The sequence below is a fragment of the Penicillium bovifimosum genome (assembly GCF_028826915.1).
Source record: "Penicillium bovifimosum strain IBT 22155 chromosome Unknown utg000005l_segment0_segment0, whole genome shotgun sequence".
NCBI lineage: Eukaryota > Fungi > Ascomycota > Eurotiomycetes > Eurotiales > Aspergillaceae > Penicillium > Penicillium bovifimosum.
In genome coordinates, this window is record NW_026622714.1 from 1,892,056 (window position 1) to 1,905,302 (window position 13,247).

General features: G+C 49.3%; 4 protein-coding genes across 4 annotated transcripts; 1 reads left to right on the plus strand and 3 right to left on the minus strand.

Annotated features, from left to right (window-relative positions):
- Window positions 1-1,440: 1,440 nt before the first annotated feature.
- Window positions 1,441-2,725, minus strand: N7515_005887 (bromodomain-containing protein; the record flags this gene model as incomplete). Its single annotated transcript, XM_056666631.1, has 2 exons — window positions 1,441-2,499; window positions 2,585-2,725. 2 exons carry the CDS (start codon window positions 2,723-2,725, stop codon window positions 1,441-1,443), a joined length of 1,200 nt encoding a protein of 399 aa, XP_056520227.1.
- A 474-nt stretch (window positions 2,726-3,199) lies between these two features.
- Window positions 3,200-4,279, plus strand: N7515_005888 (autophagy protein 5; the record flags this gene model as incomplete). Its single annotated transcript, XM_056666632.1, has 3 exons — window positions 3,200-3,319; window positions 3,374-3,800; window positions 3,876-4,279. The coding sequence occupies 3 exons, from the start codon at window positions 3,200-3,202 to the stop codon at window positions 4,277-4,279; spliced, it is 951 nt and encodes a 316-aa protein (XP_056520228.1).
- Window positions 4,280-4,673: 394 nt separating this feature from the next.
- On the minus strand, window positions 4,674-8,543 carry N7515_005889 (NACHT and Ankyrin domain protein; the record flags this gene model as incomplete). The annotated part of the gene is made up of 6 exons (XM_056666633.1): window positions 4,674-7,002; window positions 7,074-7,619; window positions 7,672-7,696; window positions 7,889-7,942; window positions 8,000-8,064; window positions 8,155-8,543. The coding sequence occupies 6 exons, from the start codon at window positions 8,541-8,543 to the stop codon at window positions 4,674-4,676; spliced, it is 3,408 nt and encodes a 1,135-aa protein (XP_056520229.1).
- A 1,359-nt stretch (window positions 8,544-9,902) lies between these two features.
- Window positions 9,903-12,515, minus strand: N7515_005890 (SAM and PH domain-containing protein; the record flags this gene model as incomplete). The annotated part of the gene is made up of 3 exons (XM_056666634.1): window positions 9,903-12,200; window positions 12,266-12,457; window positions 12,513-12,515. 3 exons carry the CDS (start codon window positions 12,513-12,515, stop codon window positions 9,903-9,905), a joined length of 2,493 nt encoding a protein of 830 aa, XP_056520230.1.
- Between the last annotated feature and the right edge of the window lie 732 nt (window positions 12,516-13,247).

Sequence of the window (13,247 nt, forward strand, 5' to 3'; positions counted from 1 at the left end):
GTAGTCACACTATTTGCAATAGCCTCCACTGGTCCAGGTCGAAAACGTGTCAGCATAGCCTTCGGGGCTGCGTACTTCTTGTTAGCATGTTTACTGTATCTTCAAAGGTCAACCAGGAGATAGGTTCTGTTCTCCGTCGCTTTGTACGCCGATGTATCACGTTTAGAGCGACGCCTTGCAGCTATCCTCCACCTAGGTTCAGGGCCTTGCTCGTCAATTCCATCTGATCCTTTGGTACCTTGTCGTTCGATATTTTATCCACGCCATATCCTATATCGTCATCCTGGTTATCTATGCAATGATTCGAATGTTTGGTTGGGATAACACTGACCAAGGACATACGCTCGAACCAATCTGACGCCCCCCGACAGGAGTCACAGGACTCTTGGTGCCTGAATCGGAGGGCTTCGTCCAGTCAATCCTGGCAATACTTTCCTTGTCCGTCAAGGTGGGATCATTGAGAACAGCTTTGATGTCGGATAGGACACTGAAACGATGTTGCTGGCGTTTGACAGAAAGATGTCGTTGTCAAAGAAACTGAGGGATGGATCTTGTGTCACATGCATCCGCCTTGCTCGGCCTGGGGTATAAATACACCAATAGTAAGACCAATAGTAAGGGCAGCTGCAGCTGTAGTAATACCAAAGGCATTGGTAACTACAGAGACCCCCCTCCCTTTCACTAACTACTGCGCAGTGTAGTGGGAGACCGGGAAGTGCGCTAACTATGTTGCGGAATGGGCGGTGTAGACCAATCCCTATCAATCAAAAGATCTAAGAACACCCATTCTAATGTATCGGTAAATTGGGACTGTCTATTGTCGTGTCTTCATGATGACATGCGCAGTAAAAAGCAACTTTGTAAGAGCTAAGGTAGGTAGGCCTGAATCCACCCAACATTGTGGGTCCTATGGGCGATTAAGCCGCAATAAAAAATAAATGTGCATCATCCGTGAATCGAACACGGGCCTCGTCGATGGCAACGACGAATTCTACCACTAGACCAATGATGCCAGTTCATGTGTTACGGGTCGCCTTTGCGCTATATCAATTAAACCCAGTTATATCTCCATTCAAAAAGTCGCGCTGCAGCCCTGAAGTCTGGCTCGGACGAAATGACCGATTTTTCGCTATGGTCGCATCTTTAATTGTATTTACAAGGTCAATCAAGCCTGATTTCCCTTTTCCTCAAATTTCGAATAATCATTTGACGAGCTTCCGGAAAGAGCCTAATGGTATAGTTTTAGGCGGTTAATGGGGTGTCTGGTGACTATATATCTCACGGGCGATAGGTAGCAGGCAGGCAACTTGTGCAGCCCGGTGGTGGCCGGGCAAAGAAACCAAGGTGCAAGTACACACGTGAATATGCCAATTACCGAAGAAGCATTTAATACATCGGAATTCAACGACGAGATAAAACTTCCTTGTATGGGAGCGTTCCTTATTCTCGAAGTAAGTAAGACCATTCCGGAATCTCCCCGACGAGTTTCCACATATACTTCTCCAGCTTGATCGCACACCTGGAGTATACCGTTTTTGCATCATTGAACTGCCGGCAATTGCTGAACATCAAGCTGAGGTCGCCGACGAGGTCCTTCGGGGTAGCATAACGACCAGGATCACTTTCCAATCTCTCTTCTATGGTCGACAGATCAATTGGCGAATCAATGGCCTCGTAATAATGCGGCACTGCTTCTCTATTAACTGGTTCGAGGAAAGGCCACGCATGCCTGTGGTTTTGAATTTGATTCAAAAAACGTCGAAGCTCGTTGAAATGTGGTCCTGGTCTGTGGGAGGACTCTCGTGCTAACTTGTCCATAGCCGGAGTCCAGCCCGTTGCCTTGATAGCAAGAATAGAGAGCGGATCGATTGACACAATGACGCCGTCAGCCCATTGCGGAGGGGGTGGATGGATGATATGATTCTTGCTAAAGGTACGTATCTTGGCGAGGACAGATTCCTTCTGTTTAAGGAGCATTCGACCAGCTTCGAGGTACCGTATCCGGGGAAGCATAGAGCATTGCATAAGTGTTCCTCCCTCGTAATCCTTGATGTACCCCATCCAGATAGATTTATCGAGAGTGATATCCTTGGTAAAGCCCTGTTTCTGGAAATATCCGATGGCATTGTTGTCGGCATAAGTTAGAAAGTGCATCACTGCGGATGTAGCTCTGACATAGTCCTTTAAGTGGGCCATGAGATGCGCTCCGTATCCCTTCACCTGCTGGTCCGAGGATATGGCGCAAAATACGACTTCAGCGAACTGGCGGAATTGTCGGAATGATATACCGCCAATGACCTGCAAGGGCATTTTGACAATAGCGATAGATAAGTGGGAGCGATCATAGACGAGACGGGTTATGTATTCTTTCGGCATTTCCGGAAGTTGCCTTTGAAACAGGCATTTGAGACCCGTGAGAATGATCGCGTTGTCTCTGGAGCCATCATTGTTGACGACTCGGTACTCAATCTCACCATTTAGTTCTTCTAAGACTGCAGGCTTTCGAAGAAGTTAGTAAAAAACATTGCGAGCATAGGGTGTGGAGGAGTCAGCATGCCTTGTCTGGGAAAGGGATTCTCCGGACCGGGGCTGGCATCTGTTGTGTCAACGCATGATCAAGGCTTTTGGTTCTCTTGGCATCAGGAGTGATCGGTTCTTCCGCTTCGTAGGCTGGACGCTTCCACCCCCTGTTGACTGAAGATGAGTCCGACCCTGCTTTGTCCATTTGAATTAGATGTTGCTGAATTTGAACTTGCGTGAGGTGATTTGTAAGTTATTGCAGCTCTTCGAAGTTGGCAGAGTTGGGAGGTTCCAGGTGACACTTGAAATTAAGCCCCTGGAGCCTGGATGTTTGCCTGGGATTGAATCTACACGTGACAATCTGCAACTTTGGCGCAACTCCAAGTCACGTTCTTCTAACCTGGACCGACCGTGATTTTCGGACTTCAAACACTTTGAATCGAATATCTAAAGTGTGCCTGGCCTGGAATTTGGCCCAGAGTGGATACGCTCCCCGGATCATGACCACGGCCAAAGCGGGGCAGTTGGCGAACCTTACCGGAAGACACGCGAATCTCAACGCGTGTCTGTCGAGGTGTATTTGCTAGTTCGCGAAGCAATATACAAGTCAACTCCCGACCGACAAGCGAACAGAGAAGAAGCCATCGGAGTGACGGCCGAACTTCCAATTATCGAAGAGATGGAGAACCGAGTGTCTCTTGGCTATATCCAGCGGGCCGTGTGGGAAGGGCGCTTACCACTGGAGATCGTCCTGGCTCCATCTGAAAGTCGAACTTTTGATAAAACAGATCCATATCTTGTGTGTCTATCTTCGAATCACTTGACAATGACCAAGACTGATCTCAATTGCTAGATCGCGTATTCACGCATCGCATATCTCCCCTCCTTGCTCCCCAGGCTTCGAGCTTTCTTTTCTAGTTCATTGATAGACCCAAACTCCCAGTCTCACGATGGCTGGTTTGAGTTTGAAGGCGTGCCTCTGAAATGGCACTACCCAGTCGGGCTTCTATTCGATCTCTACGCCGGCGTAGACCCAGCCTCAAAGACCGCCGCCAGAGGCGACGAGTCCCCCGAGAACGGATCATCACCCTGGCGTCTGATTGTGCATTTTAGCGACTGGCCTGATGATCTTGTCCGACTTGATGCCAACGGAATGGTCATGAATGACGCTTTCATCAACAGTGTGAAGGAGGCAGACTTCCTCCGAAACGGCACAGCCAAAGGCATCATGAGTCTCTCCAAAGAAGATTCATCGGGTCTTTGGAGGGCGGTCGAAGAAAGTGAGTAACAGTTTCTGTGCATAAATTACTTTACTGCATTTGTGATGAGGTCTAGTCTGACTCCAGCCAAAACAGTCGACCTTCCCTCCTTCCAACGCATATCAAGTATTCTACTTCCTCCGCTTTCGCAACCTTTCCGCAACGTACCGATCCGCATCTTCCTGCCTCTTCCTCCAGACTCCGAGTCTGCGGCGCTGAAAGTAGTACAATCGCCACTTCCGCCATTCGTGCAGGCATCCAGTATGCAGTCAAGTCAAATCTTAACATCGCGGACCAGCCATGCCACCCAAGCTCAAACGATCGGAAGTGTTTTGCACGCTTTATTACCAAACCTCTTTCCCAGTCGCAGAACTCCCGTTCTTGCGAAGCCGGTTTTACACGGCGCTGTGATACCAATGTCTGCTCCAATCGAAGAGGTTGTACGGAGCTCTGCTTACGGTGATGGGTGGGCGTATCTAGTCGTCCGGATGATGGGCTGAGCCGACATCCATATTTTGTGAAGAACCTTTGCTCAGCCGAGGAATGGCAAGAAGACTCTCCCTTAATATTAAAAAGGTTCATGCGTCGATACTTCGAGGAGGCGCCTTAGACAGGATGCTTGAGATTCTCTAATTATCCTTTTCAATACCTGAACACTTCATATCCATGCCCAGCTCGGATCAAAAGGGAAGATAGAAAGAGGTCCACGAAAAACGAATTTTGGCTCAATGAAGACTAACGCTGCGCTATGTGTGAAGCAATGGGAGACAACCACCGAGCGAGGAAAGAGTATAAGAGTGAAGGGCAAAGTAGAGGGAAAAGAGGGAGGAAAAGGATAGGATGTATGCGAGAGGGATATTTAAATGGAAAAAGAAATGAGACAGGAATTCTATATCAACAAGAAGAAGACGCGGTGGATGTATGGCTTGTCGAAGTAGTTGATGCTCGCGATCCCCAAATCGAGCCATCTTCACCAACCAAAGTCGAGCCTCCTATCTCTTCGACTTCGGAGCCAACGTCAATCGAGTAGATAGTCGTGGCTAGACTTCGGCGCTGCTGTGGCGGTGGTAGTGGCTGCAGCGGGCCTGTATCATCGAACCACAGCATACTGACTGGAATTTGGTGGGCGAGATCTGATGCTGTCTGACCGTCCCCTTTGACCTTGTCATTCGTTGGTGTTTCACCGGGATCTTTAATAGAGGAATCTGCACCCGCATCTAAAAGGATTTGGGAAATATTGAATCGGCCTCGCTCTGCCGCCAAATGTAATGGGGTTCTGCCATCAGTTGTTCTTACATCAAGCGATGCACCATTCTCGATAAGCAGTGATACTAGTGACTCGCGTGGCGAATTAATCGTCACTGCTAAATGAAGTGCTGTCTCGGCGTAACAAGATGCCACAGGGGCATTGATGTTTGCCCCGTGGGAGAGGAGTAATGAGAGGAAACTGGCAATATTCTCAGCCGAGGAATCCGATGAGTCGCAAGCATTAATAACAAGGTGATGCAGAGGTGTGCGGCCACTGCTAGTTGTTGCATTAGCACTAAATCGAAAGTTAAGTAGTGCCTCCACAATGTCAAGACAGCCATCGTTGAGAGGGGGCGTGATGTGAAGAAGAGTTTCTCCCTTGGCAGTTTGAACATCTAGCCGCGCTCCCTGTTCCACCAGGAAAAGGAACATGTCTCTGTTTCCTGTAGCGGCAGCACATTGTAATGGTGTGTAGCCCCGGGAGTTACAGGCTTCTATGTTCGCGCCTTGAGCGAGTAAATGTGCCGCAGCTGAAGTTGTGGAAGACGCACGTGCCTGCTTATGAAGCAGGGAGTCGCCATAGCTATCCCATGCGTTAATGTCTGCACCCCCAATGATCATCAGATCAAATGCGACCCAGTGGCCTTTCGAAGCAGCGAGGTGTAATGCAGTGACTCCGTGCGCGGAGCGAGTTTCGAGCTGAGCGCCACGTTCTAGGAAGAGAGACACTGATTCACAATTGTCTGTTTCGCAAGCCATCTGAAGAGCCGTGATACCGTCTCGGTTCAGCACGTTCATACTGGCCCCTTTCTCTAGAAGGAAGGCGAGGATTCGTGGTCGCCTCAATTCAACCGCTAGATGAAGCGAAGTGTTTCCAGTGACCGTGTTTTGAACATCCATGTCAAATCGACTTCTGATCAGAAGTGAAACCGTTGCTTCATCATGGGTTGTCCCGATAGCTGTCTGAAGAGCTGTTGCGCCTTCCTTATCTGCTATTCTGGACTTGGCTCGTCGATGAAGCAAAAACTTGATGAGTTTTCGGTGCCCTTGTTCTCCAGCTATGTGCAGAACGGTTTTTCCCTTCTTGCAAGTGGCGTTGATATTCGCTTCGGAATTGAGGAGCATTTCCACCATCTCCTCATGGCCGCGGTAGACCGCACAGTGCAAAGGGGTGACGCCGATTTGATTATCACAGTCGTTGACATCAGCACCCTGATCAATCAGGCGTCTCGCCTTGCCAATGATGCCGAAGAAAGCAAGCACATGCAGAGAGGTCCAGTCGGGGAAGTACTTTCCAAAACCTAGTTGCTTCGGCATTTCAAGCACGAAATTGCAAGGTTCTGCTATTGGCGGCCGCCTCCAGCAAAGCTTGTTGAGGAACGCTCGGATGAGCACTTGCGTCGTTTGCTCATCTTCACTAACTTCACGAGCATGATCTCCCCAGAAAGCCGTGGCATAATCAAGTAGCTTACCGCGGGGTTTGCGAGGAGTCGCTCCTTGAGTGACATAGCAATCGTCCACTACTTCATCGGGTGTAATGACCGAGAGGCATACATCTGCAATATTACCCTTAGCAGTAGGAAAAAACACCCGAGCTGCAGGTCCACTGAGATATTCCTTAGCCGTTTTGTGAACCAAGTGGACGGTCCCAGTCATTGCATCAATGGTCAGTAAGCCGGCAGTCTCATGAAGCACAGTTTGCGCAGAAGAAGAAGTTTCTTTGGAAGCGGAAGCGCTGTTTCCTTGTAGCTCGAAGGTTGCCGCAAAGATCAGTTCCGAGACAGATAGAGGTCTCTGAGCATACAACGTCCAGTAAAGACAGCGACTAGCGAAGGGGTTCTGGCTAACAATGCGGGTCATAGACTCGCCGTAAGCATCGTTCAAATTCTCAGGCAGATGAGCGAGAGACATTTGTAGCAGGCTCCCATCGTTGCATCGCGACAATATATCGATATGTAGCCGGGCCAATAGAAACCTAAGGGTGAAAGGTCAAGTGTTAATGAAATGATCAAAGCACCTGTTTTGGGGGGGAATCTGGCATCTTACAGGCCATGTGACTTCAGAGAAACTTGCCGAATAACAGCAGCTTTTAGCTCAGGGGGATATTGCTTCAACAGAGCGGTCAGCCCTTCATCTTGTTCAATCAGAGCGGACACATAGGTTCCAAGATCCTCATGGGTAGCTAAGACGGATATATGCTCGTCCTTGAATGAGTGCTTGGATTCTCGCATGGTAACAAGAAGCTGTGCATGATCTGGGAGTTTTTGAAGACGATTCAGAATTCGTTCCCTGTCAACGTCCATATCGATTCCATCGATGACGAACATCACTCGAGAGAACCTGTTGACCTCAGCCCGGATAGCGTCCTGATACGCTTTCGCAGGAACTTTTCCCTCCGCAAAGGATTTGGATTGATACAATGCAGCAGTGACGAGTGAAGGGGTCCGCTTCCGATATACAAGCTGCGCAAGTATCTTGTCAAGAAACCCCACGGGCGTGGTGTCCTCGTCCGTCTCGTCATGACCGAAGATAAATACTACTGCCACATCTGCAGATGTGAATGTATTCTGTAAGTTGTCGATGATGGCGGACCTAAACGATTTGTTAGACTTTGGACGAAATTTCAGTTTTCTAGTCCACCCACGCGAGAAAGGTCTTTCCGGCGCCGGCTGCCGACCAGGTTAGTATATTTCCTCTCATGCAGGGTTGAGAATAAGCACCTGGCGCAACACAATACAACGTTCTGCAGCAGCCAAAAAGCCACTTTGTGTAGGTATCATTGTCAAATATCCATTCGCACGTCCCTTTTTGTCGTCTGTTGCAAAGGTCTGCTAGTCTCATGAAGCTCTTGGTGGTCATACGGCTTGTGATAGGATGGTAGTCATCGGGGTTTGGTGCGCTGGGTCTTATTGAGTCTGAAATGCAAAGGTTAGCCATAGTCCAACTCGAAAGGCGTGTTCGGTTCCACTAACCGGAGTCGGTCTCGTAAAATTGCCGCAGTATTCTTCGGAGTCTCGCTTCGACTCGGGACTTCTCTCTGTAGGAAAGATTTTTGAGTTCATTATCACTCTATAACGCGCTGAAATATATCTTCTTGGAGACCAATAACCTCACGGGTAACACATACCGAGACTCAGGTTGCATGATCAAGATCATCATAACCTTGAAATGCTCCAACCTAGGGACGAAGGTATTTTCCAACAAGCGCTTCCTGAAAGATCGAGCGCTGACACCACCTGGCTGGAAATATGTCTCAAATGTCCCAATCGTCGATTCGAAGTAACGGATGACCTCGTCGAGATTACGCAGACGCGAGGGTTCCACGACCCATTTCTCTTCTGCCCAGTTCAGTTGATCCTGGAGACGACATAACATATCAAGCAGCTCACACAAAACCAACATCGCTCGTTGTGCGCCATCTTGAGATTCTCTGCTTCCGCCGAGACAGCGCATAACTGCCCGAATAGACCGAGTGACACGGGCGAGCCGGCCCCGGATAATTGGGCCATCGGCCATGTTGAGAAGTTCCATAGAATGGACAATAAACCTATATCTAAGGTGATAACAAGATCAATGTAGGCATAACTTCGGTCAGAGATAAGTAGAAAATTGACCAGGTGACCAAAGCACGCAGCGTTGGTTGCGAAACCCACTAGGGAATAACGAGGGCAGCCGATCGGCAGCTAATTCCATGGCAGTGCACGAATACTCATGAAGTTAGTTCATATTGTTGGGTTTGGAGTGGTCGTACGAGGACATGCCGCAGGATTCGCGACACATTGTGCACCAAGAAAGATGATGGTACAGGCGATCGTATGGGGTCGACACCCACCGAGGGCGCTACGTGAAACGTCTTCTGCCGCCATCACTCCAAGTTTCGTAATGCAAATGACTTGTCCCTTTTAATAAGCCTTGAACATTGTAGGCAACGCAGGCGATGTCCGCTCGAGGGCCAAAACCATCAGATTGTAAGAGCACTCGACGAATGGCTGGGGCAGAAAGGGTTGGTTAGCGCTTGCATTCCAAGTCTAGTGGAGATGCGGGGGCCTGGCCACTAACAATGGCAGTTTAACCGCCCAGGGCTGTGATATGTGCTCTCCTATACACATCAGCCCACTGACCGCTACAATCATAGTTAATACTGGGGCCAAGGGAATGGGGAGAAAATAGAGAAGGGAATAGAGTAGGCCAAAAAGATAAGCCAAAGGAGTTTTACTGTACATAGTTCTAGCATGGGAGAGATGCTAGCGTGTGTTGGACGCTTGGTACGATTAGTATGCTGATTGGAGTGAAACTACGGAGTGGAGGACCGACCCTCAGACCTTATCACATGATCCAAATTCTGCCCGGTCTTTGGCGCGCTAAACCTAATTTGATTGCTTCCTGATATATTAAAAGGCTGTCAGCCATCCACCGCCTTTTGTCGAGGGACGGGTGCAGAAAACTGACTGTAAGACCGTAAGAGCGAAAGCGTGAAGAATCCGAGAGCATATTGAAACCAGTGTACAAATTGAAGACGGCTCGAATGTCATAGACATTTTTTGCAACTATTTGTTTTGTTTTTGTTCGAAACAAACTCTTAACATCCTAAGGCGACAAAACCCATAACGCCAGCCTCCAGCCATTTGCCGCGGTACCCTTCTCGTTCTGACAACATAGTGGTTAGAAAGTAATATGACAGGTAAAGTTATTCAATGGAAGCAAAGCACAACGCGAGCAATGATGTTGGAGAGAGTATGTGGAGAGAGTATCTGATTCGGTCCCGGTCATCCAACCAGGGGTATCGCAAAGAAGAGCCACAGGAGAAAGAAATAGCAAAGTGAGGGACTAAAATAGAAAAAGAAACAGCCGTAGCAGGTATCATAAGACAAAGATTTATATCATATTGGCACCATTGAATGTGAGCTCTGCACCAGCATCTCGACCACGCTTGAGAGCTTTGGCCAGCATAAGCTCTCGCATCCAGTCGATGCGTTCGTCACGAGTCTTAACAGCAAAATGATGCGACTTCCCACTGTTCAAGAACTTGGTCTTCCGGTCAACAAAGCCGCTGCCATTGGATGTGGGGATCAGCGAAAATGAGAATGCGGACACATCCCGTGGGTCTTGATTATGCTTGAGGACTGTTTTCCTGAATGCTGCCGTCAGCTTGGACTTCGTGGTAAATGAGGAACATGCGACTGCGTAGTCGTCCACATCGATGTATTCCAAAGCTTTAGAGTTGTGGTGGTCGAGATCGTCATCACGCATGGAGAGCTGCGTGCCTTTCAACGTAAAGTGATGGTCTTCCCAGTCATGGCGTAGGAGTTTGGTCGTTTTGCGCTTCTTCATCCATCCACTGTGAGTCACATCGTCTTGTCCACGCCTGATGAAGGGGGACAAAACGTTGTTCCGGACTTGAGGTGCGCGGGGTGTCTTATGGAGATCCTCCGGAGTCTCAATTGGACTCATGACATGGGTTTCTTTGGGAGGTTCCATTGTAACGGCACCTTGAATTGGGGGCTGTCGCCAATGGGGTTCCGCCATCCTCGTTGAAGTTGGGCGAGTGATTGCCTCTTGCATCACGTGTCTGTTATTGCCGAAGCGCATATTTGGAGGGACGGATTGCGACTCCTCTCGTGCGACTGGCCCAATCGGCACTGCAGTTATCGGCGCATCTGCATCCGAAAATGGGGTTTCGGATCGATAGCAAGGATCATTCCGGTAGAAATCTCCAGGGGAGGCTGTGACATCATGGGCAACAGATGTCTGTCGGCTGGTAACGGCAGAGTAATCATTGAAATGGTGCCTTCTGGACATGACAGACGGGGTGATAGTACGTAGAGCGGATATGTTTTCGGTGAAGACAGATCCATCACTGGAATCGTGCATACTAGGGATTCTCAACTTCGGGAGATGACGAAGGTTGTCCGCAAGTGTAGGTGTAACTTTCGCTGAATCGTAAGGATCCAACTCAGACGAGGAAGCATCTCCGAGCGGGGGAGTTCCAGGTTGATTGGATGTTTGCAATCGGTCGAGACTCTGGAAGTTCAAGAAGTTTCGCACGTTCTCCTGAGGATCTCTTGGTTTGACCTCATTCAACGTTTCTCGGGAAAGCTGGTAGGCGGAGGGCTTGGCGGATCCCATGATATCCGAGGACGCGACAAGCGATGGAGGAGTAGCCTCGGACCTGGCAGACTGGAATAGATTTGGGGCTGTCTGGGGGTTTCCAGGATCCCCCGCAACGATGCGCCCAGATCCGAAATTCTCGAATGGCAAGTCACGAGCAAGACGAGCAAGTCTGTCTTGCTGCTTCTGCCACTTACGGCACGCTTCACCCTTGGAGCATTGATGCAGCTTTGGTAGAAGCTGCTCGATGGCAACGATAGACACAGAATCACTAGGGACGAGGTCGCTTTCCTTGCCCACATTGCCGTCGGAGTTCTGACGACGAGTCCGGGGATTCGCCTTAACTGCGTCTGCGTTGGAAGTTGAGCATGAATGGTAGCTGTTGGCTGACATGACGGATGTGTTTCGAGTAGATGGCACGCCGCTAGAGATACTCGAATTGCGAGAGCGGGAAGAAGCAGTGTCTGTGGTAGTATACGCGCTGCTGTTTTTCAGATTCTGAATACAGCCCATGAGTCGGTGTCGTTTCCCAAATGATTTGATACCGATGTCATTCTTGATGTCGTTTAACGAAAGCTCCAGCAAGATAGATCCGGAGATATCATTCTCAAGCATTGTCTCCCAGATTTCTGTGTCAAAGCCGTGGTATTGCAACCATCTCGCGACATCTGAAGGTGTCCAGTCCTGAGGGGCAATCCGACCAGGTAGGGTCTCCCTGGTGCTGTATGCAGATTGCCGGGAAGACTGGGGATATTGGCGCTGTTGAGGCTCAGGAGTTGGTCCTGTTGAGCGATTTGGGACTGGCGTGTCTCTGCGGAAAGGTTCAAACTTCGAGGCTTTGTGGTGGTAAGGACCCGTGGTACTGAGGGGAGTTTGGGAGGGCAGTGAAGCTATGTCCGAAGTGGATTGGACATCAGAGCCGGCCAGTGAGCCAAACAGGTGAGGACCGCTTGGGCCTCGAAAATCTCTGTCATCGATATGGAAATCAAACACCGTCAGTCCGGTGGAGTTTGGGGTCGTCACAGTGTCCGGGGTTGAGGCTGTGGATATGCTTCCCGTCCCGAGCTAGAAGGGAAAGTAATTAATATCTAGTCATGAACAGTTGGATAGGGGAAATAGGATTTACTTACCGAAACCATACTCTCTGAGTAGCCTGGATAATCATCCTCCTCGAAGAATTCTGTTGCCTCCGACTGTGGCCTTTGAAGAGAGGCCTTCGGTGGGAACAGTGGCAAGGGCTCCTGCTTCTGGGGTGGGAACAGTGGCAAGGGCTCCTGCTTCTGGTTCGCTAGATAGTTCATATGATACGCATATTGGGCCTCCTGTGTTCAAGTTAGCCTGCTGAATAGATTGACCGAGGTTCCTGACAAAACGAACCATATTGTCATATCAGTCAGTCTGGAGTGCCAGCACTATAGAGTTTGGATTGTTGGAATTGAAAGGCCAACACTGAGACAACCAACTCAGAAGGCCTTAGCAATACTGGATAAGTTATGTTGGTAAATGCGGGGCTAGATATTTGAAACCATGAAATTATATGATATTGGGGAAGGATACCGGAAACGAGCAGTTTCGGGTGTTGGAAGAGTTTATGTACAAAGTTGCCATTTGGGGCTTTCGAATCGTTCTTCTGTGGGGCCGCCAGTCAAGACACTGCGCAGCAAGGACTTCGGGCCATTTCACAAATCCAGCGAATTAGAGCTGCTGCTCAGGCATTTACTGGACATATAGCTCAGCGGTAAGCACTGCGAGGCGCCCATTCTGATGCATCTAGGTGACCGACAAGCCAACCTGGAACACTAGCGTGGGAGGCAGGGCCAAAGACCGAAAATCCTTCCACCGAAACTGGGTATCTCTCGTGCTCGTTGGGCAAGAGACAATCCAACCCGCATATATCCTGCATGAGGGGTTGGGGGAAGCGGGTGACCCTGGTCTGTGAGAGGCTGCTCATCACGGCGCTACTGCCGTGACGATATTCTTGGCAACCTTTCTACGCGCTGAGAACATCCAAAAAAGAATTCCCGGCGCATAGAAGAGTTTCGGATTCGATTCTATAAATTGATGGCATCTCCTCAACGTTTCCAGGGGAAGGGGTCAGAATAGAGTCCATGA